Genomic DNA, 25,484 nt, shown 5'->3' with positions numbered 1-25,484 from the left:
ATCTTTACATTACAAACAGTCTGGAAAGTTGTTAAAAAATGTGTGGACAATTAGGAAATGTTTGGCAAAATTGATCAACTTGAAAGAGAGGCTTGTTTTGCTCAGAAAATCAAACATCTTTACGTTCTTATTTCGCTCATGAAATTTTCATCTTCATGGAGAATTTGACATACTACGAGAAATGTGAAGCTGTTGGATTTCTTCCAACCACTACAACTCTTCGAAATAGAAGCAGAGTTGCACAATAAACTGAAGAAGTAGGGATTTTATTAACTATGTTCTGAAAGAGGAAACGAAGAAAAAATTAAAATGGAGAAGCAGTGCTATTTGCAAATGACATAATCACAAGGGAAGAAAAGGGAGGAGAGAGGTGGATCAGTTGGAATTGGGAAGAGAGTGAAATGGAAAAATGAGGAATGAAATTTGTGCTTCATCCTTTCACATGCCAGCCACAATTAACCCAGGGGCACAAGTGATTAGCATTAATGAAACCAACCATTGTCGGCTCACGTCATTGCGGTCTTGTGATTTCACTGGTCAAAAATGTTTGGATGTTTTCGAATCAATAGGTGTTTTTGGAAGTATTTTAAATGCTGATCATGCAAATAACATCCATTTTCCCCATCACAACAGGATTTTTCACAATTTTGCAATTAAAATTCTCATATTCAACATTACATCACATTTACCAGGTGTAGAAGTATGAAACCGGAATTGGCCGATAGATGGTGCTAGCCGGCAGTGGAGGGCACGGAAGATCGTGTAAGCAGTGCCAGCTGCTGCCCGCCACTCCCGAGGACGTTATATCGGAACACAGTAACCCGAGTGCCAGACAGAGGAAGGTGTTGCACACCCGGAACATGTCGAGTTTTGTGCCTACGAAGTACGATTTGCGGACAGCATTGGTGTTCTGTTATCATTTGAAGAAAACCGCCGCAGAATCGCATCGAATGCTCGTCTAAGCTTACGGCGAATATGCTCTCGGGAAAACACAGTGTTTCGAGTGGTTCAAGAAATTCAAAAGTGGCGATTTTGACTTGCGAAGCGAGGAACGTGGGAAACCTCCGAAAAAGTTCGAAGACAACGAATTGCAAGTTAAAACCCGGTGAAACCGTTAACGCAGATCGCTACCAACAGCAAATGATCAATTTACATCGAGCATTACGTGACAAACGGCCGTAATATGAAGCAAGGCAACACAAGGTCATCCCGCTCCATGACAACGCCTCACCACACACAGCAAAACGGGTCCGGGAAACGATCGAGGCGTTCAAATGGGAGATACTAGGGCATGCGGCATATTCTCCCGACTTGGCTCCTTCAGATTATCATCTATTTGCCTCACTGGGACACGCTCTTGCAGAACATCGCTTCAATTCGTATGAAGATGTACGAACATGGCTCGCGGACTGGTTCGCTTCAAAAGAAGAACGTTTTTTTTGGCGTGGCATTCATAACCTGCCAGAAAGGTGGGAAAAATGTGTAACTAGCAATGGAGCTTACTTTGAATAACATATTGTTTCTCCAGCCGTTTACTTCTTGCAAACAAATTCCGGTTTCATACTTCTACACCTGGTATTACACAACATAACAAAATTAATTTATACAAGGGAAATTTCAGTTGTTCTCAAACCAATAGGTAATTCTGCAAGTATTTTCAATGCTGATCAGGGAAATTGCATCCATTTTTTCCCCATCACTTCAGGATTTTTCACAATTTCACTTTCAAAATTCTCATATTGGCCATTCCATTACTCCTATTACAGAATGCAACAAACAAAAGTTATACAAGGGAAATTGTAGTTGTTAACAAACCAATAGATGATTCTGGAAGTATTTTGAATGCTGATCACGCACTTGACATTCATTTTTTGCATCACGTCAGGATTTTTCATTATTTTACAATCAAAATTCTCATTCACCATTCCATTTACACCTATTACAGAACACAACAATAGAAATTTATACAAGGGAAATTTCGGTTGTTTACAAACCAATAGGTGATTCCGGAAGTGTTTTGATTTCTGATCACGGAAATGGCATGAATTTCTAACCATCACATCAGGATTTTTCTGCAATGTCACCAAGTTGAATCAACTCAACATATTATAACATTGAGTATTGGACATTTTGTGAAACAAATTTTCATGAGGCATTTCGTAAATAAAAGTGCGTAATCGAAGTCCATACCATTTTCATGCCAATGTGTCACGTGAAGGTGGTTTAAATGCATGCAATTCTACATGCATGTATGTTTCAAAATTGGAGGATTTGTACTGTAGAATATCAATATTTGACTACCATCTAAACAGAGCCATCTATTGTGGAAATAATGGAAGTACACTTTTTATTGAGAAATTAAGGCAGTCAATAAATATATTGCTGTTTTCTAAAAAAAAATAGACGTGATGGGTAAAAATAGATTTCATTTTTGGAATCAGAATTCTGAAATTATTCAGAGACAACAGTCATCTGCGAGACATTGAAACCCATGTTGACCATCATTTTGTTACGTTGTTTTTGTTGCAGTTTATTTCTAAGCCGTGGTAGGGAAACATTGGCCAAGACAAGGTACTTAATGTCAAATTCATATGATAACATATGGAAGAATGTCAACTGTGAAACCTTTTGCACGTGGCCAGTGTGCTTTTACATCACTATATGGCGTACAGTTTTAGCAGCGATATCGGGTGGGGCTACGCTGAGCGTGTCCTTGGCAACCAACCAATGGCAGGATTGCAACGTTGTACAGTTAGGAAAATGAGACGTGCAAGTTAAACCGCAGTGTCCTGTATTTTTCTTACGCGCAAGAAGTTTTCATAAAACTCGCCACTTTAAAGTTCATCATAAGATGGGGCAAGACATTTTGAACCTCACTGTCCAAGTCCCATAAATTTCCATCACCTACAACGGAGTTATCGTTTCTCAAAGAAACACTGGGAAACAACATGTCTCAACACACACAGAATGCCCCTTTCATTTTCCTTCTTTCAGTTTTTCACCGTGTTGACAGCTGAGTTGTTGTGTCTTGGGAAAACAATGGGTGTTATATTCTTGTCAATATACACAATGACCCTTCATTTACACTCACGGACAAAATTAAGAGAATGAACACAGAATGGCGACATGTGCGAAAAGTAGCAGAGGGAATGCAAAGACATTTGGCATGAATAAACATAAATATGCAACAACCTACACCACCATATGACAATGCAGGTACGCTGACATGGGCATCGACAATGAGCATGATACCATAAGTGTCCAAATGTAGAGGTCGTAGAACTCTCCCGGTATGGCATTAGTAAGGCATGTGGTCACCCCTCACAGCCACACAGGTTGCACAACGATGTCCCATGCTGGTCACGACCGTTGTGGATACCCTGTGGCAGTAGCAACCACCCTGCACCAAGGCTTTCCTTAGCTCCTGGATGGTTTGGGGAGGTGGTTAACAATCCGCAATGGTCCTGCCAAGAGCATCCCAGGCATGCTCTATCCGGTTCGGGTCAGAGGACCTGGCTAGCCAAACCATACACAGGATATCCTCGGTTTCCAGATATTCATCCATGAAGATGAATTGTGGACGAACAGCTCCCTGGAAAAGGTACACATAGGGCTCCAGGATCTCCACCCTATAACTGTGACCACTCAGGGTGCCTCCATCAAACACATGGAGCTGTGTGCAACCATCCAACATGATACCGGCCCCCACCATAACACCACCACCGCCATAGTGGTCTCTTTCAACGATGTTTGAGGGCTGGTATCGGGTACCACGTTCTCTCCATATGAAGATGCGTGGGGAATCACTGTCCAAACTGAACCTGGACTCGTCACTGAACAGAACATGGCCCCACTGGTCTTGGGTCCAGGGCTGATGTTCCCGGCACCACTCAAGGTGGGCTCTCTTGTGGGCAGGGGTGAGCAGGACACACATGCCAGGTCGTCTGGCATACAGTCCTGTCTCATGTAGCCTTCGTGACATGGTTCGTCTGGAAACAACAGTTCCGATGGCTGCAGAGAGGTTACGGGAGAGCTGTGTAGCTGTTCTCTTCTGTTGCGCCTCGCTGTCAGTGCCACATAACGGTCCTCGTTGGCTGTTGTAGCCCGTGGATGACCTTGCCCGGGCCTTTTGGTTATGGATCCCGACTCCTGGAACTGCCTCCATAAATTACAGATGACACTGGGGGTCATTGAGCTCTCGGGACACCTGGGCTTGAGCCTGGCCTGCCCCCAATCTGCCCACTATTCTCCATTGCAATTCGTCGTATAGGCGTACGTGGGTACCCATTGAACCACACTGAACTGTTTGGACGCAATACTCGGTGGGTGGGCCTGCAGCAGTATTTATGCCTACAGTGACTGCAGCGCCGCCACCACCGTCCCATTCGCCTACATATGCACATCCGTCAATCGGTGTTCTCATTGGGGCACAATCTTTGCACGTTTGGGTCAGTGATTCACCCGGAAAATGACATTATCTGTTCATTCTCTTAATTTTGTCCATGAGTGTATTTCGAGTCAGTATTTGAAATGGCAAATGTAACTTAAATATTTTAAATGTACCATTTAATTTAATTTATGTAATTATACTTTTTAGAGACATTGGAATCACATAACCCTATATATATTTTTTAATACAGTAAAACCTTGTTAATCCAGACTAATGGGGGAGGGGATAAGTTGATCTGTCTAACGAAAGTCCAGATTAACTGAAATAACCTAAGAGAACAGTAGAAAGTGCATTAAAACAGAATTTCATCAATGGTTGACTGCCTTTTCTTCGGGAAGTTCTTTTGTTGACTTCTAGCAACACAATTAAAACCTTGCATTCTGCTTTTTTGCCTTTTGCCTGTCTGGATTAAGCGAAGTCTGGCTTATCGGGGTCCGGATTGACAAGGTTTTACTGTATATTGAATACGTAAGGTTGAAATAGAGAAAACATCTGCTTGTACCTTTGAATTTTTCAAACTTTACCCTTGAAAACCGGGAATTGTACTTGAATTTTATCATGTTCCCAGAGTGGCCGCCTTGTAATGCCACACTTCGTAAATGATGTAACCACTGTCCTAGTTTTCACAGCATCCCATGAAGCTTTGACCGATTCACAAACATGTGAAATGCTACTCCTCTCCCTTCTTCCTGATGGTGTAACGTGAGTATCGGCATGTAAGATACACCCTGTTTTTCAGAAAAGTGCATCTTATACTCCAGCAAATACGGTATTTATGTTTCTCCCCATGAAATCATCCACAATAGGCTTGACTTTCACAAAGTTTGTGCAAGATAGGTCCTCAGGCAACTCACAATGTTGCATAAACAAACATCTGTGAACATCTGCGAACGAAATGTGATTGATTCATTTTGTTTATTTTACTTCGCTTTTTTGTCACTTAGGCTAATCTCGAAGATGAGGAGGAGTGATGAATTTGATGAAGGGACACTCACAAAGAACACCTATATACATGCCAGAATTCGAACCCGGAACCCCTGGCTTCGTAGGATGGTTTGCTCACCACTCCGCCATGGAAGCTGGTCCGACATTTTTTTTTATCACAGTGGAAGTGAAGATGGAGCTTTCTTTGACAGCATCACCACTGGTGAATAAACATGGATCCTCCATTAAAAGCTGGAGTATAAAAGGTGAAGAATGGATTGAAACATCCTCAATCATCCACGAGAAAAAGTTCAAATGACGACCATTAGCAGAAAATATGATGCTTAAAGTTCCGAACTGGAACATTATTACAAGAAAGGCTCGACAATAAGCAGTGCTCATTCCAATGAGGTTTTAGTAACCGGGTAAAGCATGCAATTCAAATTCCAAGGACTACTGCCAACCCTCCAGAAACTCAAGTTTGAGGTATGGCACATGTTTTGGGCCACATATCTATATAAAAAAAATATCAAGATAGTACAAATGCTAGGCACATATTTGGAACAAAAGCAGTACATAACATGTCATTTCGGTGCAAGCGAAGTAATATAAACTAAATCAATCAACCAACCCATTTTTGCACCTTAAATATTCACGGCAGAATTAATCAGTTTTCTGTGATTTGCATAACTCAAAGGCAGGATAATTCAGATTTTGCAGTTCATTTCGCATGATTTTGTGACAAAACATTTTATAAAAATGCACATCTCACATTTCAAAAATGAAAAATTAACATTACTGTGTGGTTTTTCACATTTCGTGTTTTCTACATCTTCCATGTAGTCCTGACTTTACACCATCAGACTAGCACAAGCTTGATTCACTCAAAGAAACCTTAAGCGAACGTTGATTCACCTTGAACCAAGAACTGAACAGAACGGTGTATCTGTAGCTCTCTGCACAGCCAAAAACAATTTCATCTCAGGGCATTAAAGACTTCCGCAATGATGGAACAAATGTACTGAAAAACGAAGGAGCCTATATTGAAAAACGTTTTTTGCATTGTGCACAATTATTCACTTGTAATTAAGATATAATGTACAGGGAGGTTATTTCAGTCGTTTACCGTAATTAAGATATAATACACAGGGAGGTTATTTCAGTCGTTTACCGCAACAGCAACGGCCGCTTAGCGGCTCCTTCATGCAACATGTCCCGGCAAATTGCGTTACAGGAAGTCTGTAACAGGAACAGCTTGTTTTGTAATGTTTCCACTTTTCACAATTACAGTTACAATTACAATTGAAATAAGCACGTACCTTGTCATAAGGATGCTGGAAGAGGTGTCCTCCCAAATACAAATATTTCTGGCATCTAATTTTAGATTAGACATCGCTACTTTATCCTCAGTTGACAGAAAGGGAAAGTAAACAGAAAGCGTAAAATGATATTTAAAAGTAATAATAATGATTACTAACATCCTGTGTTATAAGAGATGTTGAAAATGACCTCCTTCAACAGCAATACAACACGTTTCTTAGGTTCAAGAGATCCTGTCTCTCGTAATTGCCTGACTACTTTTCTGCAAGAGTTCGTTTTCACGTAATTATCGTACATAAAAACTCTCATGACTATATTTGTTTAGCGGAATAACTAATGGATTAATAACAATTAACACACAATAAAGCACTCGCACTGAATAGCACAACTCAATAACACAGTATAAACAACACACGTACTGATAACAAAACAAACAAACAAAAGTGAACATAGCGTACACTCACTACGTCTGGTAGCCGACAGTGTTGCTAACCATTTTCCGGCAATGTCCCTACAGATGTAGTCAAAATCTCCCTACAACTGTCCAAATGTCCCTACGCCAAGTAAAGCGACTAAAAAAAACAACACCTCATGAGGGTGCAAATCAGAAGATAAAATATACACATTTACTTACCAAATCTTTCTGCTCGGTGCTTCCACATTTAATGAACGAACGAATTTACAATACAGGATCCCTCCCCGATTTTTGTAATATTTCGCATACTCACTAATTGAGGTCTCCTAATCACGAATTTGAAGTTAAAATTTGGTGGTCACGTGTAGAAATTGCAAAATAAGTTAAATTGAGTGGTCCACTATTGGTACGATTGCTCATTATAAGATTTTGTGTTTCCAATAATTAAAAAACGAAATATACATTCCTGATATTACTACGGCCCCAAATTTTAACTATGTTTGCCTATCCTAACCTAACCTTACCGTGAATGGTCCGTGGGGCTATCCGTCAGTGGTTTGTGTGGCAACCCATGCATGGTTTTTCGACCCCAAATTTTAACTATGTTTGCCTTGCCTAACCTACCTTAACCTAACCTTACCGAGAATGGTCAATATGGCTATCCGTGAATGGTTTTGCGCTAATTGTTTATGAAGCGATAAAAAAATCTTATTTTCGTAGCACTTTAACGGCAAACGTTCATCATCGAAGACACCATTTTCGTATCCTGCAATTTTACGATCGATGCACTGTTGCCAAACTTACCTGTAATCAAATCAGTCCACATTCCACAAATTCTTCTACATCGTGATTATCACTGTCACATGTAAACACCTTCTTTGGGCAATATACCGAAATCCATAAGTTTATTAATTAGCCCACGGCAACCCTCCCGCACACTCCATCTAAAAATCTATACAACATTAACAATTTTTTTACTGTTTTTTTTCCGCCATTCTTACACGATCCATGCTCTCCAAGTATGAAATCAACAGTGTGGCAATGCTGTAGACAGCGTAATTAAGTGCGAACGTCAATTGTTCATATCAACAAATATGGCTACCATACTTGTATTCGGAGAATCATTGCTAGAATTGAAAAGCTTATTTTACAACTTCTACACATAAATGAACAATTTTTTCACCTCACCACAACATGTTAACTTGAGATAAATCATCACGACTAATTATTTCGTGAGTATAAGACGTAGCATAGAAATGACAGAATGGTCCGGTATTGTAAATTCTTGCCTTAATGAATAATATGGGTGTGCAGGACAGAATTTTTTGGCTCCGGACGGGATCGGAAAATTTCCGAAGCCCTGGAAATCTCGAATTCTACACGTCATTTTCATTTTAAGTGTTTGTTTTTGCATTTGTAGAATAAAAACTTAAAATTTCCGATAAGTTCCAGAAACTTACAATGCAGAAAACATCTAGAATTAACAACTTTTTGAAGTGACCATTTGGTATTTCCTGACTGCTCGGGATCCCGTAAAGTCGGGAAGTCATTTCCCAAAATCCAGACAGGAATTTTTTTTTCCCGATCCCGATTTTTTGGGATCCGCACACCCCTAATGAATAACGTTGAGTCGTTTACTGTTGATTATGTTATTTGAAGTCATAATGCATGCTGCTGCTGCTGTGAAGAGATAGATGTTGGTTGGTGATGCTCTATTTCCTGCAGTCTTTAAAAATTCTGGTCCCATTTTATTTCTCTTTTTTTTTTCTGTGGCCGAGTGGTTAGCACATCGCGCTGCGTCACCAAGGGTCCCGGGTTTGAATCCTGGTCGGGCTTGGTTGTTTGTGAATGTCCATTCATCAATTTCATCATTTCATCACTCATCCCCATCTTTGCAAATTAGCCAAGAGGCACAATAAGCTGCCGGCTTTCTCGCGACAACTGAGGATAAAGTAGCGATGTCTAATCTGATCAGAAATAAGGTGCCAGAAATATTTGTATTTGGGAGGGCACCTTTTCCAGCATCCTTGCGACAAGTTACGTGCTTATTTCAATTGTAATTGTAACTATAATTGTGAAAAGTAGAAACATTACAAAACAAGCTGTTTGTGTTACGGACTTCCTGTAACGCAATATGCCGGGACCTGTTGCATGAAGGGGCTGCTAGCGTCCTGCGCTGTCGCGGTAAACGACTGAAATAACCTCCCTGTATTAGTGTGTTCAAAAAAATTGATCTCGTTACAGGTGTAAATATCTCGGTAACTACACAGACAAGGTACAGGAAACTGCACAGGCGTAATGCTCAACTCATTTAGATTTATGAATAAACATTTGAATAAGAATTTCAAAGGTATGTGGATGTCACAAATGATCGTTCACAAGTGTTCAATATGACTGTGACATGGCACACGTCAAGTTGGTAGTCCAGCTTCAGTCAAACACGCTGCAGCATGTGTGCAGTGAGTGTGGTGTGGCATGGGGATATTCTTTGCCTCAAATGTGAACATTATGCTTGTTTACTTTGCCATTCATGTGAAATGTGGCCTCATCACTCAAAACAAGACGTGTATCAAAGTTGTCTTCTGCCTCAAGTTTCTCTAGCATATCGACACAGAATTGTGTGTGCATTTGCTTCTCATCTGTCTTTGAGGCCTGAATGAGCTGCAGCCTATAGGGTGCCATTCCCAAGCATTTCCTTATGACATGCCAAACTGTCGTCAGAGAAATCTTGTTGTCCTGACTTGCTCTTCTTATGGACTTCCTGGGGCTTTGCACAAATATGTTCCGAACCCGCTTTACGATCTCGTCGGATGCTGGTGGACGTCCATCCTCTTTGAACTTTTTGTGCCATGTGCCATATTTGCATTGCAGTTGGTGCATTTCTGGCAAATGCATGCTGCACAGTCATGTTCGACTGTGTTCGAGCATACTCTAACATACAAAATGCCTTTTCGTTTCCATCGAATGGCATGTCTATACCTGTAAGGACAAAAACATACCACATTACACTTGACTTTTGAGGTGTTTCTACACATACTGTTAAATTTTCAGATCATCTGCATGAGAATTGGGAACATTTTTAGAGTACGAAGTGGTATCAAATTTATTGAAACACTTTGTATGTAAGCACTATGATTTATGAAAAGAATGTTTAATTGTATACTTCTCTTTTTTTGCAGTGACTTCAGAAACTACTAGTTTAGGCAAAAAATGGCTATGACCATGAATGAGGGGACATTTCTCGGATTCGACCTAGAAGCTGAAAGGTAAGCATATTTTTGTGGTACTACAGAGCATTCAAACTAAAATCTGTTTGCCCAGTATGTGAAGTTGAAGGTCAGGTCTCCTGTTTCATTATCTTGGTCAGTTTTCCTTCTCTCGCTCTTTCTTTCTTCCAATCATAGTAGCGTGTATTGTTGTTATTACTGGTGCAGCAATGATTCAAAGTCTTCTTTGTTATGGGTTAGGTTCAGCTTAAAGCTGTTTTCATTTTACAGTCGAAATACAATATTTCATTGAAATTGGTGTCGCAACAAGAATGCTGGATTTCATTACGTGAATAAATTCTTTTCATTAAATTGCATATATGTATTTCTATGAAAAACTCAATATGCTGACCAAGGCAGAAATTTATTTTATTTTAAAACAAACTACTAAACATAATGTTTCAACCTTCTAGCAAGGTCTTCTTCAGACTCTGTATCAAGTACAAATGAAACAAGGTACAAAACAGTTCCAAGTTTCTCGCGGGGTATGGAGGGTCACCGTCACATATATTAATGCAGTCTATTCTCTTTTATTGTATTGTGTAATACACATCACTAAAAAAATAATTAAATAATTGTACACCCTTTAAAATTATTGAGAATCAAAAAAATATAACTGTCATTTTTCTTATGATGATAAAAATAATAATAAAAAATAAAATACTTGAAATTATTTTTTTTATTTTATGCAAAAGACTCACTACAATGGTGTCAGTTGTAAATGAACGTACATACTGCTCAATGGGTTAATTGTAAGTATGAATAGACAACAATATAGTTATTAATTTTTATCATCTACTACTAATGAATTTCATCTTCATCATATAAACTTTCCTTGTAAATTGACTCACATTCACATGCCCTTACTGTCTTGGGTAAAGCATACTATCTCTAGTAGATAAATTAAATACAACGAAATAAGTTTGGAAATCGTGAGGAAGTCAGAGATTGGCTTTGTAGCCCAGTATCAGATCATTCACACAAAGTATCGAGTGAGATGCCTGTGCAATAAGCAGTTTCCATATAAGTTTTCAGTAAATTATAGTGCTAATAGTTTATAGCAATTGTCCCACAAAGTTAGGAAGTTGGGCAAAAGGGTGCTGGTGCTACTTTTGCGAAAGCAAGAAGCAAGCAAAGACCAAGAATCATTGAATCCATCACATTGCAATGTTCACCATGCAGTGTTGCCTTCTCTGGATGTCAATACTTATTCTAGAGGGAAATGCTCATTATCCCTGATCTTTCCAACAAATATTGCTGTCATTCTTGTATTATGCGTATTACAAAGATGGACTGCAAAAATAACTTGCATTACCTATGATTTGGAACACACAGGAAATGTACTTTGTAAAAATTTGAATGAAAAATGCAAGTTCAACCAGGACTTGAACCAGGTTACCCCTTGTCGAGGAATAATGTATTCTTTGTACAGGGTACAGCAGCGTTCATAGCGTAATTTGAGTAGGAAATGACGATGCAGTACATGGCTGCCAACAGTGTCGTTATACTGTGGAAGACTTGCCATTTGCAGTAGACTGTGCTTTGGTTGTTATTTGTCATTATTCTGTGCATTATGGGTGCCAACATGGAACAGTGGAATTCAAGACAATGCACTTCTTTCTTCCTCAATCGGGATGGCCCAATGTAGATATCCACCATGTGTGGTTTCAACAGAATGGTGCCATGTCACATGCAGCAATAGTGTTGATATTTCGTGCGACAGATCTTTCCACAGAAAGTGGATTCCCATTATGTTGATATCCCATGGCCAGCTCAGACTTGTCATCTTCTGACTTCTTATGGGGTTTTATTAAGCAAGAAGTATTCCAAACACGTCCTACCACGATCTCAGAACTGATTGATACCAGTGTCCCAACAAACAGTCCTGCTCCATGGCTTTCATGCTTTGGCTCTGGCTATGGGACGCATGCAGGTTTGAGTCTCCTGGGGAAAGTATAACAACTTTTCTCGTGAGATTTCGGCCCATGTATGGGACTGCTGGCCACCCACCAGCGTGAGGAAATTGGGGAGATATGAATGAGTAGCGTAACCCAGTCATGAAAATCTAGAACAACGAGTGGGGGGTTTGTCGTGCTGACCACATGTTACCCTTGGTTGAATGATCTCCCACCTTGAATAGGATCAGGTGGAAGTGAGATGGGCAGTCTAGGTATACGCGGGCCCTCAATGGGCTGTTGCATCACAGGTTATTATTATTATTATTTATTGTTATCCCAACAAACACCTTGAACAAGTAATAGACAGTGTCTGATGCCTCTTGGAAGAATGTATGTCATGCCAGGGTTCATATTCAAACATTAACTGGTAAATGGCATTTTTTCTATATAATTTGGCAGTAAGGTCATTCAATAAATGTATTTTTTCCCATACATAATTGCGATTTTTAAATTGCACTATGAATGTTGCCATACCCTGCATAATTTTAAGGAAAAATGCAGGGTCAACCTGGACTCAAAGCAGGTCATTCCTGGTCAAGCTTTCATTTTTCACTTCAATTTCTTATAACTCCCCACTGATAGATTGTAGACACTATCAACATTACTGTGTTATTTTTCCCATCATCATCCACCATTTTGTTGTTATACTCCCAAGACAGCAGGTCTGGTTCCATTCTGTAATTAGCACCGTAAAGTTATAAGAATCCTTCATTTTTGAGGTGTAAATGTAACTGTCACAATAAATAGTAATTAACAAAAATATGTGTGATTAATTTATTAGAGACCATACTTGCTCCATTGGTAGATGCTTAATTATTTTATTGCAAAGTGATGAATCCAGAATTTAAGTGTTTTACCTTAATTTTCTTTCAGACCAACTTCTGCTGATATACTTGCTCGACTGACGCTGAAATTATATGAAGAGAAGTCTACCGATAATAACACACCAAGCAATGGTATGTTATGAAATGAGTTAGATTGATTTGCTTTATTTTACTTCGCTTTTTGTGCCTCTTTTGGCTAATTTGTGAAGATGGGGATGAGTGATGGAAGTGATGAAATTGATGAATGGACACTTACAAACATCCATGCCCAGCCTGGGATTTGAACCCGGGACCCCTGACGTCGTAGCATTCCGCAACGGGTTGAGTTAGTCGTAGATGTAAATGTATTGTATGTTTCACTTAAACATTTTCATTTCTATTGAATAAACGTTAATTTCCCAGTGTTGTGTGTTGTAAGCAAGAACAGTTCCTTAATGTTATTTTGTTACATAGCTCCTATGAAAATTTACATGCAAATGCCTTGTACAGTAAAACACTAAAATGTTGACCAAGGCAAAATGTATTATGTATTTTATAAATTTATATGAATATATACGAGGGTGTAACAAAAAAATGGATTTTTTTTGTAAAAAAGCCATGTATTTTTTATTATTATTATTACAAAACAACCTTATCACCTTCAAAGTACTCTCCATGACAATACATTTGTCCAATCTGTGATTCCATTCTTGGAAACATTATTTAAACTCATCTGTTGTGATGGCTGACAGCTCCTTCCTCATTTTTTTCTTCACCTCTTCTACATCGTCACACCAAAAATGACAATTTTGTTTGTAAACGACGAAAAGCAAGCACAGAAGGGCGATTATGGACAATAGTTTTCGTGAAGTACACATTGAGTGTTCACAAATGAATGTCTATTTTCATAAAATTTTTGGATAATAACAAAACATTCCTGAAGCATGTATTTAGCCATGATGAATTGTCACAGTATACGTACTAAACACAAATGACAACTAGAGTTGAAGAGCGATATGAAAGCGGCTGATCTTGACAACTCCGTGCAGAGAGGGAGATACATTTCCGCTATTGCCTCCTACTCACCGTACCAGGTTCTCGCCAGCTCTTACAAAATAAAAATTAACGGCGTACATTCGAACAATTGTAAATTGCCGCTGCACGGCTATTATTGCAACAATCGATACCAATCCTGCACGAGTATTACCAGAAAGCTTTAGACAATCGTATTGTGCTTTAAATTAAACGTGTAGAATCTTGAAAGTAAGTGAAAAAAATAAGAATATTTTATTGACCATTATTGTATAGGGAAATAGGTCTCCTTGTGAGCCGATTTTTATTAAATGAGATTTGAAATAACTTCCAGTGAGAAAGTTACAAAAAAAAAAACTCCAAATTTTAAGTTCGTATAATATTTACAGCGATATGTTATTTGGTTACTGAGAAAACGAGAGAAGAACTTGATTCATTCTTTCGCGGTGCGGCAAATGCAACTTCGTTCGTTGCAGATACCATGCGCCGGTCTTGTGGGACTTGCAATAACAAAACAACTGTCTGGCATGGATAATATGAAAAGAAAATAGTAGATATATTTGCAGTACCAGCTTTCCTGATTTCGTGCATGGTTCTGAGGAAGATCACTCTCGCAGCTACAACATCACCCTTAAAATTCCTCCCGTCTTTGTCTTTCCAATATCTGAACCCCATGTTCTTCAAAATTTTTAACACTGACCACGTACTGCTTGCAAACCCGATAGCTTCCTTCAATTTAGCCCTAAGTTTCACTGCAGTAGGAAATTCGCCATTTGCATACATATCAAACATAATATTATGCAATACCCCTTTATCAAAATCGTCCAAGTGCGTAACATTCTTTTGCCGATTACGACGTTTGCCAGGCGAGCGGTAAAGAACCGACCCTGTATCACCGATCGACAACCTGGCTTCCTTGGCAATCGTCTGAACTGTACGCAGACCTATCCCACATGCAGCCGCTGTACGCTCCTGTCATTTGGCAACACTGCTCCCTGACAAGCACTGTCTGCACTGCGAGATTCACTTTGGAAGAACTGATACACTTTGTACACCATATCTCGTGCTTGTTTGTGTAGCACACGACGCTTAGACGTTTCTGTAGCCATCTTGCACACGTATGTTAACAAATTCTTGTGATCACACTGAAGAAACATGAACAGTCACAACGAAAACCGAACAGAGTCTTACCGCTCGAAAAACAAAAGAACGACAATGCATGTTTTCCACACCAGCCTGTACCTCCTCCTTTGGCTGGTGCGCATCGATTCTTGTTCAAGGTCAGCTGCTTTCATATAGCTCTTCGACTCTAGAGACAGTTATAACATTTGAAGCATAGTTACCAGTTCATTTCAAGATCATATAATTCTTATTGGAAAACCCTTTACATGCCAAAAACGGGATTTTATTGCTTAGAGAAATGATTGTTAGTTCAAATATTGGCATAGAATGCCAATGGTTATCACACGAAACTGGCAGCTGTAAGGTCTTCAACTGTAGAAAGTTTTAGACCTTTAAATTCACTTTGTCAGTTTATTGATTGTTGTCTTTTCCATCCAGACAAATGGCCAGTAGTCACCTGTTGCTCAATCAAATCATGCATTTATAGCAGGCTGTCTACCAGTTTGAAAATCCTGGAAAATCTAGGGAATTTACTTTTTGTGGAAATGCCAGGAAAATTACTGGGTTTCTGGAAAAAATCAACATGTTTGTAGCAGTGCGCTAAAAGTAGGATTTTTCAAGAACGAAACAGTTTGATATACTGATTATTACCAGTAGTTACAGTACAAATTGTATGTTAAATACTCCATGGAAAGGTCATGCTTTAAATTATTTTCATGCTTACTATAGCAAGTGGCTATTTGAATTTATTTGTTGCAATTTTTTGTTTTTCTTTGGTAGATATTAGGATTAAGACATATATTATTAAATTTTGCTATAGTTATGTATTATTTATGCTATAACTGTTATGAATTTTTATATAAAAATAATTATTTTTTAACTGTAAGTCAGTACATGCCAAGTTTATGTAAAAACTCGCAGTCAGCTTCTATTCGGTTTCCTTCTCGTTATTAATTTTACATTTGAAGTGAATATTCTAAACACTTGATAAATGGGGTTCTAAGTGTGATGTTTAGCTAAAATATATCAATCATGTTACATGCTTAAATACATGAATTGTTCAATTGGCGTGGTCTGGAAAATTTGGGTCCTTAGCCTGGAAAACCAGGAAAAGTCATGGAATTTTGTCTTTATGGAATTATAGACACCTGTTAATAGCTCTGGGGAGCTTTCAGACTGAAGTGACATGTGACAGACATTTTCTATTAATTTCGGTAGGCAGTGCCACCATCCTCGTTGGAATTCCAGTGGCAGTGGCTACCGAAATTAATAGAAAATTACTTAAAACAGCTTCGCGGAAAACATGAGTACCTGTATTATCTATTACCGCGTCTCTCATTCCCATAGTATGATGCCTTTGATTGAAAGGCCCAGTCCAAGTGACATGCAAGCAACAAGTAACACGTGCAGCATGCCGTGTCATTTCAGTTCTAAAAGTTACATTGATTACCGAGGGTTCACTTCTAAGAGGCACGTGTCGCTTGTTGCCTGTTGCTTCGGTCTGAAAGCTCCCTCGTAGTTTTCAAGTCACTGGCTGTTTACGTGAACAGACAAATTGAAGGACATATAGACAGACATAAATAACAACCTCTTAAGAGTACTTCTGTCTTTTGTTCATTAGCACCCAAAATTACAATCGTAAGTAGCAGTTTAGGGATTTTGTGATTGTTATTGCACAGAGTCGGAATCTTGAATCTTGCAAAATTTCTCAAGTAAAATCTTGAATTGTAATTTACCTTTTCTGTATGCTAAACAAACCACCTAGGTGTAATGATGCACAGAATCTCAGATGAGAATTTATTTTTCAACTCCTTTAATTATCTTGCAAATGCATATCGTGCTTAAAATTGCAATATATATGTATATATATATTTTTTTAGCACCTGGCAAGCCAGAGACGAATTATCCCACAGAGATTCAGCTCCACAGCGAAGGAGAAATGGAATATAAAACAGTAGATGAACCAGATGATGATGAATATATATGTAAGTACATGATTTTGATTTTGACCACATTATCTTAATGCCATTATGTTACATTAATGTTATCGCAGGCATACCAAAGATTACCAGCATTAAAAAAAGTGAGGATAGAACATATTTTTCAGTGCTGTGTTTGCATTGGCTAATAAAGTAGGCTTTAACTGACATGACACCATAAATATCCACATTGGTTTTAAATTTACCCCTACACCTCACCCCCCCCCCTGGAAATGCACCTATGTTCAAGTATTAATTTTCAAGGTTATTAAAAGTTAATTTTGAACAGCACACTGTAAAATTAGGTTAACGTAAATTAGAAATGTGGTCTTGATTTATTGGTTATCTTAATTATTTTTTTTGTAAATTGTCAACTTCCAAGCTATTAGTGAAATGAATGTTGTGGAGCAAAGTTAAATACATTGCACAGTCGCTTGAATGTTCATGAACAAAAATTATCAGAATTTGTTTTGTGCAATAATATGTGAAAACAAAAACCCAAATCCATGAGTATCATATTGTACAGCTTTTTCAACTTGAACATAATAGTTTACATTAATTTCCGTGTTTCCTATTGCACAAAGAGATTGAAGACATGATTGTCGGGGAGGGGAGCTCTCGGATGTTTTTTTTTTATCCTTAGAAATTGGCATACCCTATTTCCAGAGGCACGGTGGTTTAGTCTGCAAGGCATCTGACTGCCATACGGGACACTCTGGTTCGATTCCTGGTTTGGATGATGTAAGATTGGAATTTTTCCAGCCTTGTCCCTGCATAAAGGAGCTCTGGGGCTCACCCAGTCTTAGAACAATAGGTACCAGGGGACAACCTCGGGGAAGGGGGTAAAGGCAGCCAGAGTGTGGTGCTGATCATGTCACCTTCAATATGGCTGAGATTGAGAATGTGGGGGCTCTACCCCTACATCTCTTAAATGTACCAATTTGACATGGAGCTACGTATATGGGAAACTTCACCTTTTACCATTTTCAAATTACAAAAAGCAGAAAATTTGTTATTTTTATTATTCATAACAGAAATAAAGTTAATTTACTTAGTGTTGGGACAGAATGATCAAAATAAAAATGTATTAGAGCGAAAGAAATTGAGTGAAAAATACAATAACTAGGTTGAATTTTCAAATTCTACCATATAATCTAAAGAATAAAGGGTTCCACAGTTTTCAAAATATAAAAAGATGTTAAAAACTGTACTTACGTATGCGAGTATGTTGTTCCTATTTTTCTTTCTTTAGAACTACGTTTCGGAGACTAACTATCCCCTTCGTCAGGTTCGTATGGAAAAACTAGGTACTTAGGATAGTACCACGTCGAAATGTAATAAAAGGATTGTGGCCAAGGGTTGATGTGGATACATTTAAGATATTATATCCCCACCCCAGACGTATATAAAAAACTCGTCGTTTACTAGTTTATATCCATCTGGGGTGGGGATATAATATCTTAAATGTATCCACACCAACCCTTGTCCACAATCCTTTTATTACATTTCGACGTGGTACTATCCTAAGTACCTAGTTTTTTCATACGAACCTGACGAAGGGGATAGTTCGTCTCCGAAACGTACTTCTAAAGAAAGAAAAATAGGAACAACATACTTGCATACGTAAGTACAGTTTTTAAGGTCTTTTTATATTCTGGAATTGAGTAATACGCACCAAACCTACAAAATGCTAAGTTTTTAAAATTCCAAAAATTATAGTATTAAGTGACAGGTCACACAATATAAACTTTACGAGTAAAGTTATCTCCTAACTTTTAAAGCCTTTTCTTGAACAAGATGTGCAAAAGTTAATAACAAAATACAATAATTGTGCATTTCAGTATACTAACTGCATGGAAAATAGTAGTGCTGGAAATTCACTTATCTGGTGGATCGAAATGTAAAGTTTCCCCATTTATATAATAAATAGGGATGGGCCGATATGAAATTTTAATCGTTACCGATAAAGTACCGTTATAAAATTTACTGATAACCGATATTCTACCGATCTGATATAAAATTAGATTGATTGAATTGTTTTAGTTTACTTTGCATTTTGTGCCACTTTTGGCTAATTTGCGAAGATGGAGATGAGTGATGATGTGATGATATTGATGAATGGACACTCACAAACATCCATGCCCAGGCCGGGATTCGAACCCAGGACCCCTGGTATCATAGCGCGATATAAAATTAGAAATGGCCCTTCAAGAACCTGAAAGGTTCATTGACCTCCTTAATAAATGTGTGTTTCAAGGTGACTGCAGTGCAAAAGGAGTTGCATATTTAGACATTTACTTTTTTAGAAAGTAGGGCATGGAGATTATTCATAAAAATTACAACAAAATGGCAGAATTTTGCACTAATTATCAGATATTTATCGATATATTGGATCGGTAAAATAATCGGTAATTTTACTGATAAACCGATACACCAATATGCCTATAACGGCCGATAACCGATAGAGTACCGATTAATCAGTCCCATCCCTAATAATAAATAATAATATTTTTCAAATAAAATATTATTTTTATTAGTTTATAATATTATTGTGTAATAACATTTGTAACCGTGATAATAATTATTATTGTTGTTATTTCTACTATTCAACTTATATGAGACACATGTCAAAAAAAAGGGGCAAATATTTTTTAAAAAACAAGAAAATGATAGGAAAAGAAATTTATTGTGATTGATAAACAAGTACATACCTTGGCTATTTTTCGACGTAGTCACCATTAACCTCCAGACATTTCTGATGTGGCACAAGCTTCCGTATACCTTCTACGTAAAAATCTACTGCCTGAGAGTGCAGCCAGTCCAGAACTGATGTCTTGACCACATTACTGTCGTTGAAACACTTCGATGCAAGCCAGAAAGAAAGAAATCGCTGGGGGCTGTAAGGGGGATGATTTTATAGTTCCCATCGAAATCTTTGAATTGTCTCAACAGTACGAGCAGCTTCGTGTGGGCGGGCGTTGTCATGGATCAGAAAAATTCCAGAGCATAGCATTCCTCTCCGCCGATTTTGGATGGCACGTCGCAGATTATTCAGTGTTTCGCAATACACTTCTGCTGTAATTGTTCGTCCTGGTTCCAAGAATTCCACAAAAATCACACCCTTTTGGTCCCAAAACACGGTTGCCATGATTTTGTGAACTGATGGTGTTTGTTTGAATTTCTTCGCTTTAGGAGAACCAGAGTGCCGCCATTGCATTGACTGCTGCTTAGACTCCCCAGTGGCGTACGATTTCCACGTTTCATCCCCCGTCACTATGTGCAAAAAGAGTTCATCCCCATCCTCCCCCCAGCGTGCCAAAAAATCACGTGCATCTGTCCTTCTTTGTTCTTTGTGAGCATCTGTCAGCATTTTTGGTACCCACCTCGCACACAGTTTGTGACACCCCAGGTTGTCGGTCACAATTCGATGCACTGTTTTCGCAGACACTTCTGGAAACTCTTTGGCGAGTTCAGATATTGTGAACCGGCGATTGGAACGCACTTTCTCGTTAATGCGTTCCACCAGAACATCCGTCTGAACACTAGGCCTTCCGCTACGCTCATCGTCATGGACATTTGAACGCCCTTCCCGAAACTCTGCACCATTTCCTGACCTTCCCTTCACTCATCACTGTCGGTCCATAAATAGCACACAATTCCGGATGGATGTCAGCTGCATTCTGTCCTTTGGCGTTCAGAAATTGTATGACAGATCTCACTTCACATTTGGCGGGATTTTGTATTTCGGCAGCCCCATTTCACCTTACTGCTACTCACACGTACGCAACCTCACTCTGACGATTCTATCTCTGTTGCAAGCACAGAATACTAGGGTATGCTCCTGCGCATGCTCAACTTCATCAGTGTTGCCAACCCCGCTTAAAAAATTATCGGCCCTTTTTTTTTACATGCACCTCGTATCATTAGCCTGACCTCTCCTGCAAACTGGTGATTCCCATGATTGAAGACTAAAACATTTTTCTTTCTTTTTTCGCAGACTGTGAGGCCTGCAATTTGAAATGGAAAGATGGGAACTGTCCAGCCCATGGATCACTTGAGATGGTACCAAATATTGAAGTAAGCATTTTTTTTTACGTTCTTTTTTTTTTTTTTTTGGTGTAGTAATGCATTTGGTTTAGAGTTCTTATTGTAATTTTGATAATTTTCTCCATAACAAAAGTTACTTGCAACTTTGTGTTAACTATATTCTGATTCATGTATCATGGGAGATGAAGACAGTGTTTTAACAAATGTTTTTAACTCTTTGAGAAGAATTGGTCTCTTCCACTGTGTGTGAGGAAGTTTTTAGTGCAGAGATCTCCAAATTCCTTGAGCCATTGAGCTACTGCCCAGGTTTGAAAATACAGAGCATTCCCTGACATTCACTACGAGACTCTGCGGCAAGCGGCCCAGCATCAGCGCTTTGTCTTTCCCGGTGAACGGGACTGCGACAGTCGCTAGAGTCGGCTATTAAAATTACAGTTTTCATATTGTGCAATAACCTTGACTACAGAAGGTGTTGAAAATGATGTCCCTCTGCTGCAACACATTCCTGGCATCTCCGAAGGAAATTGGCATTTACACGTGCAAGTTCGTCTACTGCAATTCTCGTACAATACTCTCTTTTAACTCACGGATGGTGTGCGGATTGTCTTTGTATACTTTATTTTTTAGTTTTTTTCTTGTTTGTACGCATTGCTTGCATTATAGAATTATTTTCCTGTAATTTTATGGTTATTACAAACATAAGAAAACAGTTTAACTTTGTGACGTTTCAGGAGAACACACGCTCCTTTCATCAGACATTTACTTTCATTTTGACTAAAGATACAGTTATAACAATGGTTAGTAATTTTTTAAACAAAAAGAATCCCTTATATAATGGATGTTGTCAATGTTACATTGTTGTAATATAGCAACTTAACTGTGAAAAAAGCAGTGTTTTATTTTTATTTGAGAGTTTTTTAAAATTATGAATTCCAAATATCATCAGGTAATTCAAATTCATCATTGTTTTCACAAAGTCTCTTGATGTTTTCTGTTACATTAAATTTTAAAGATGGTGACTTACTCCATTTGTGAAAAAGAAAACTCCATAGTGGGTCTATGTTACCATTTTCATTATTTAATGTATTCCAGTGTTCTTCTGCAATGAACGAAGCTTCCCAGACATTCAACTCTATGTTTCCCGTCAATCTTTTTAAAACCCTTCTCTTTTTAATCAAATCCTTCTCTACGATGATATGAGTTGACAAACCTGTTCTTGGGTTTAGATTTGTAATGTCCAAATCGTGTTCGTGCCATCTTATTGCCATTTTCCTTGCTGTTTGCCCCACATAATCCTTTGAACATGAACAACTTATATTATATATTCCTGTGGTTTCCACATCTGGTAGAGAGTTTCTCATTTTGAATTCATTAAATGTACATTCCAAACTTCTTGGTGATTTAAAAACAATTTTGAAATTTAAAGGTTCATAGAAAACGACATTTTCTTAATAAAATCGGACAAGGAAAATAAACCTGTCCTTATCCGAATTAAGGACTATAAAGAAAAAATGGAAGAATGTTTCAAAGTAAACAATTTCACAGAAACCTCTCGAAACCCTATAACTAAAATAATAAATGAGGTAAAGAAAGTAATTGAAAGCAGTATCACGATACGAAGAGAAATGAAGAAAAAACTCATTGTCAAAAATTCAACCCTGCCGATTGCCTTTGGACTACCAAAAACTCACAAACCGGGAACTCCAATACGACCCATCATTGCAACTTTCACACATCCTGCATACAAACTATCCAAATATTTAGTTGAAAGACTTGCTATAATTAAACAACAAACACCATTCAGTGTTAAAAATGCATATGTAGTGAAACAGAAACTAAAAAATATTGTTTGGAATAATGAGTATCGTATTGCAAGTTTTGATGTTGATAATTTATATCCTAGTGTCCCAATAGAAGGTGCCACAGATGCATTACACAGATGGCTTATTGAGATGAAGTTTAACCCAGTAGAATCATGGGAAATGGTTCGATGGTTTACTGTATGTGCAAATTACAATTACTTTATATTTGATGGCAAAATCTATCAGCAAAGTAATGGTCTATCAATGGGAATCCCAGTATCCGGAATCATCTCCAGCATTTTCCTTCATTACATAGAATCTCCAATTGTTAATGCGATAGGTGCGGATATCAAACTCTACATCAGATATGTAGATGATGTGCTAATTATTGCTAAAAATGAGAACACCATCATGGACGTATTTAAATTGTTAAATGAATCACATCGTCACATAAAATTCACTTGCGAACCCATGAATAACAATGTAATTTCTTTCCTTGATCTGCAAATGAAGACAACTGACTCAACAATTCAAACATCAGTCCATAGGAAAAAGTTAGTGGGGGAAAAATACATCCATGCCAATTCAGAACATTCGCGTATAACAGTGGATAACATTTTTAAATTTTTTCCTGAGAGCACAAAGACTATGTTCTAATAATGAGGATATCAAAAATGAAGAAGAAAGGCTTTTTAATATAGCAAAAGAAAATGGCTTTCACACTAACAGAATAAACCAAATCAAAAAACAAGAAAACTAAAGGAAAAGAGAAATACAGACAAAGATGAAAAATCTGTTGCAAATAAATTTGTGTGCATTCCATTCCACAAGGTATTCTCACATAAAATTGCAAAATTTTTTAGAAGTTTTAATTTCAAAATTGTTTTTATTTTTAAATCACCAAGAAGTTTGGAATGTACATTTAATGAATTCAAAATGAGAAACTCTCTACCAGATGTGGAAACCACAGGAATATATAATAGAAGTTGTTCATGTTCAAAGGATTATGTGGGACAAACAGCAAGGAAAATGGCAATAAGATGGCACGAACACGATTTGAACATTATAAATCTAAACCCAAGAACAGGGTTGTCAACTCATATCATCGAAGAGAAGCATTTGATTAAAAAGAGAAGGGTTTTAAAAAGATTAACGGGAAACACAGAGTTGAATGTCTGGGAAGCTTCGTTCATTGCAGAAGAACGCTGGAATAAATTAAATAATGAAAATGGTAACATAGATCCAGTATGGAGTTTTCTTTTTCACAAATGGAGTAAGCCACCATCTTTAAAATTTAATGTAACAGAAAACATCAAGAGACTTTCTGAAAACAATGATGAATTTGAATTACCTGATGATATTTTGAATTCGTAATTTTAAAAAACTGAAATAAAAATAAAACAGACTGCTTTTTTCACAGTTAAGTTGCTATATTACAACAATGTAACATTAACAACATCCATTATATAACGGATTCTTTTTGTTTAAGAAATTACTAACCATTGTTATAACTGTATCTTTAGTCAAAATGAAAGTAAATGTCTGATGAAAGGAGCGTGTGTTCTCCTGAAACGTCACAAAGAAAAACTGTTTTCTTATGTTTGTAATAACCGTAAACTACAGGAAAATAATTTATTTTTTAGATTTCCCCATTTTTCTTTCCACTTTTATTCAGAACTGACCCTGTTACTCTAAACTTTTTTCCGAGGTTTAATATAGTGGTCCTATGTGGATCGGGAACACCAGGAAATTTCGTTGCAAAACGTTGTTGCACTTCTCCAGAATTCCTCTTTCCGAACTAACACTCGACAAGATAAATCCTTTGTTGTAATGTAAACTTTTGTGGTGCCATATTAAGCCACAATCTTCAACACACAGACATGACACAACACAACTTCCGAGGAAGGATTATACTGGCGTCAGTCTGCAACGTCAACAGAAAGGGAAAGAGAGCGAAAAAAAAAACAACAGACTAGCGTGCCACTGTCGCGGACCCGTTCATCTGGAAAGACAAGCGCTGATGCCGGGCCGCTTGCCGCCGAGTCTCGTAGCGAATGTGAGGGAATGCTCTGTACATGGTGAGCTACCAAGGGTATTCATCCAGTGTTTTGATTTTTTATGATCATTTCTGGGTTTATAAAAACTTAAGTATGCTTATTATCTTTAATTTCTCTGCAACATGCAGAAATTTTATAACGTAAATACTTTATAAGACGTAAACGAGTTACTAAAGATATATCTGTGAAACTTACGTGTAAATATTCTATTGATTTCGGTGGCCTCTGCCATCCACTTGGGAACTCGATGCTTTACTGTTGAGTTGACTTCCAGTTCCTGTTGTTTCCTCGTTTACCGCTAGGGACGCT

General features: G+C 38.0%; 1 protein-coding gene across 1 annotated transcript in view; it reads left to right on the top strand.

Moving 5' to 3' along the window:
* Positions 1-25,484, top strand: part of LOC145999710 (putative histone-lysine N-methyltransferase PRDM6) — a 67,287-nt gene that overhangs the window by 12,010 nt on the left and 29,793 nt on the right. The window contains exons 3-6 of the mRNA XM_083136990.1: positions 10,289-10,375; positions 13,207-13,289; positions 17,171-17,275; positions 21,267-21,346. Of these exons, the coding sequence (XP_082993116.1) occupies positions 10,320-10,375; positions 13,207-13,289; positions 17,171-17,275; positions 21,267-21,346 (324 nt within the window). The 5' untranslated portion in view covers positions 10,289-10,319. The remainder of the gene's footprint in view (positions 1-10,288; positions 10,376-13,206; positions 13,290-17,170; positions 17,276-21,266; positions 21,347-25,484) is intronic.

This window comes from Lepisma saccharinum, chromosome 15 (assembly GCF_977018435.1).
Source record: "Lepisma saccharinum chromosome 15, izLepSacc3.1, whole genome shotgun sequence".
Lineage (NCBI taxonomy): Eukaryota > Metazoa > Arthropoda > Insecta > Zygentoma > Lepismatidae > Lepisma > Lepisma saccharinum.
This window is presented reverse-complemented; position numbering and strand designations above follow the sequence as displayed.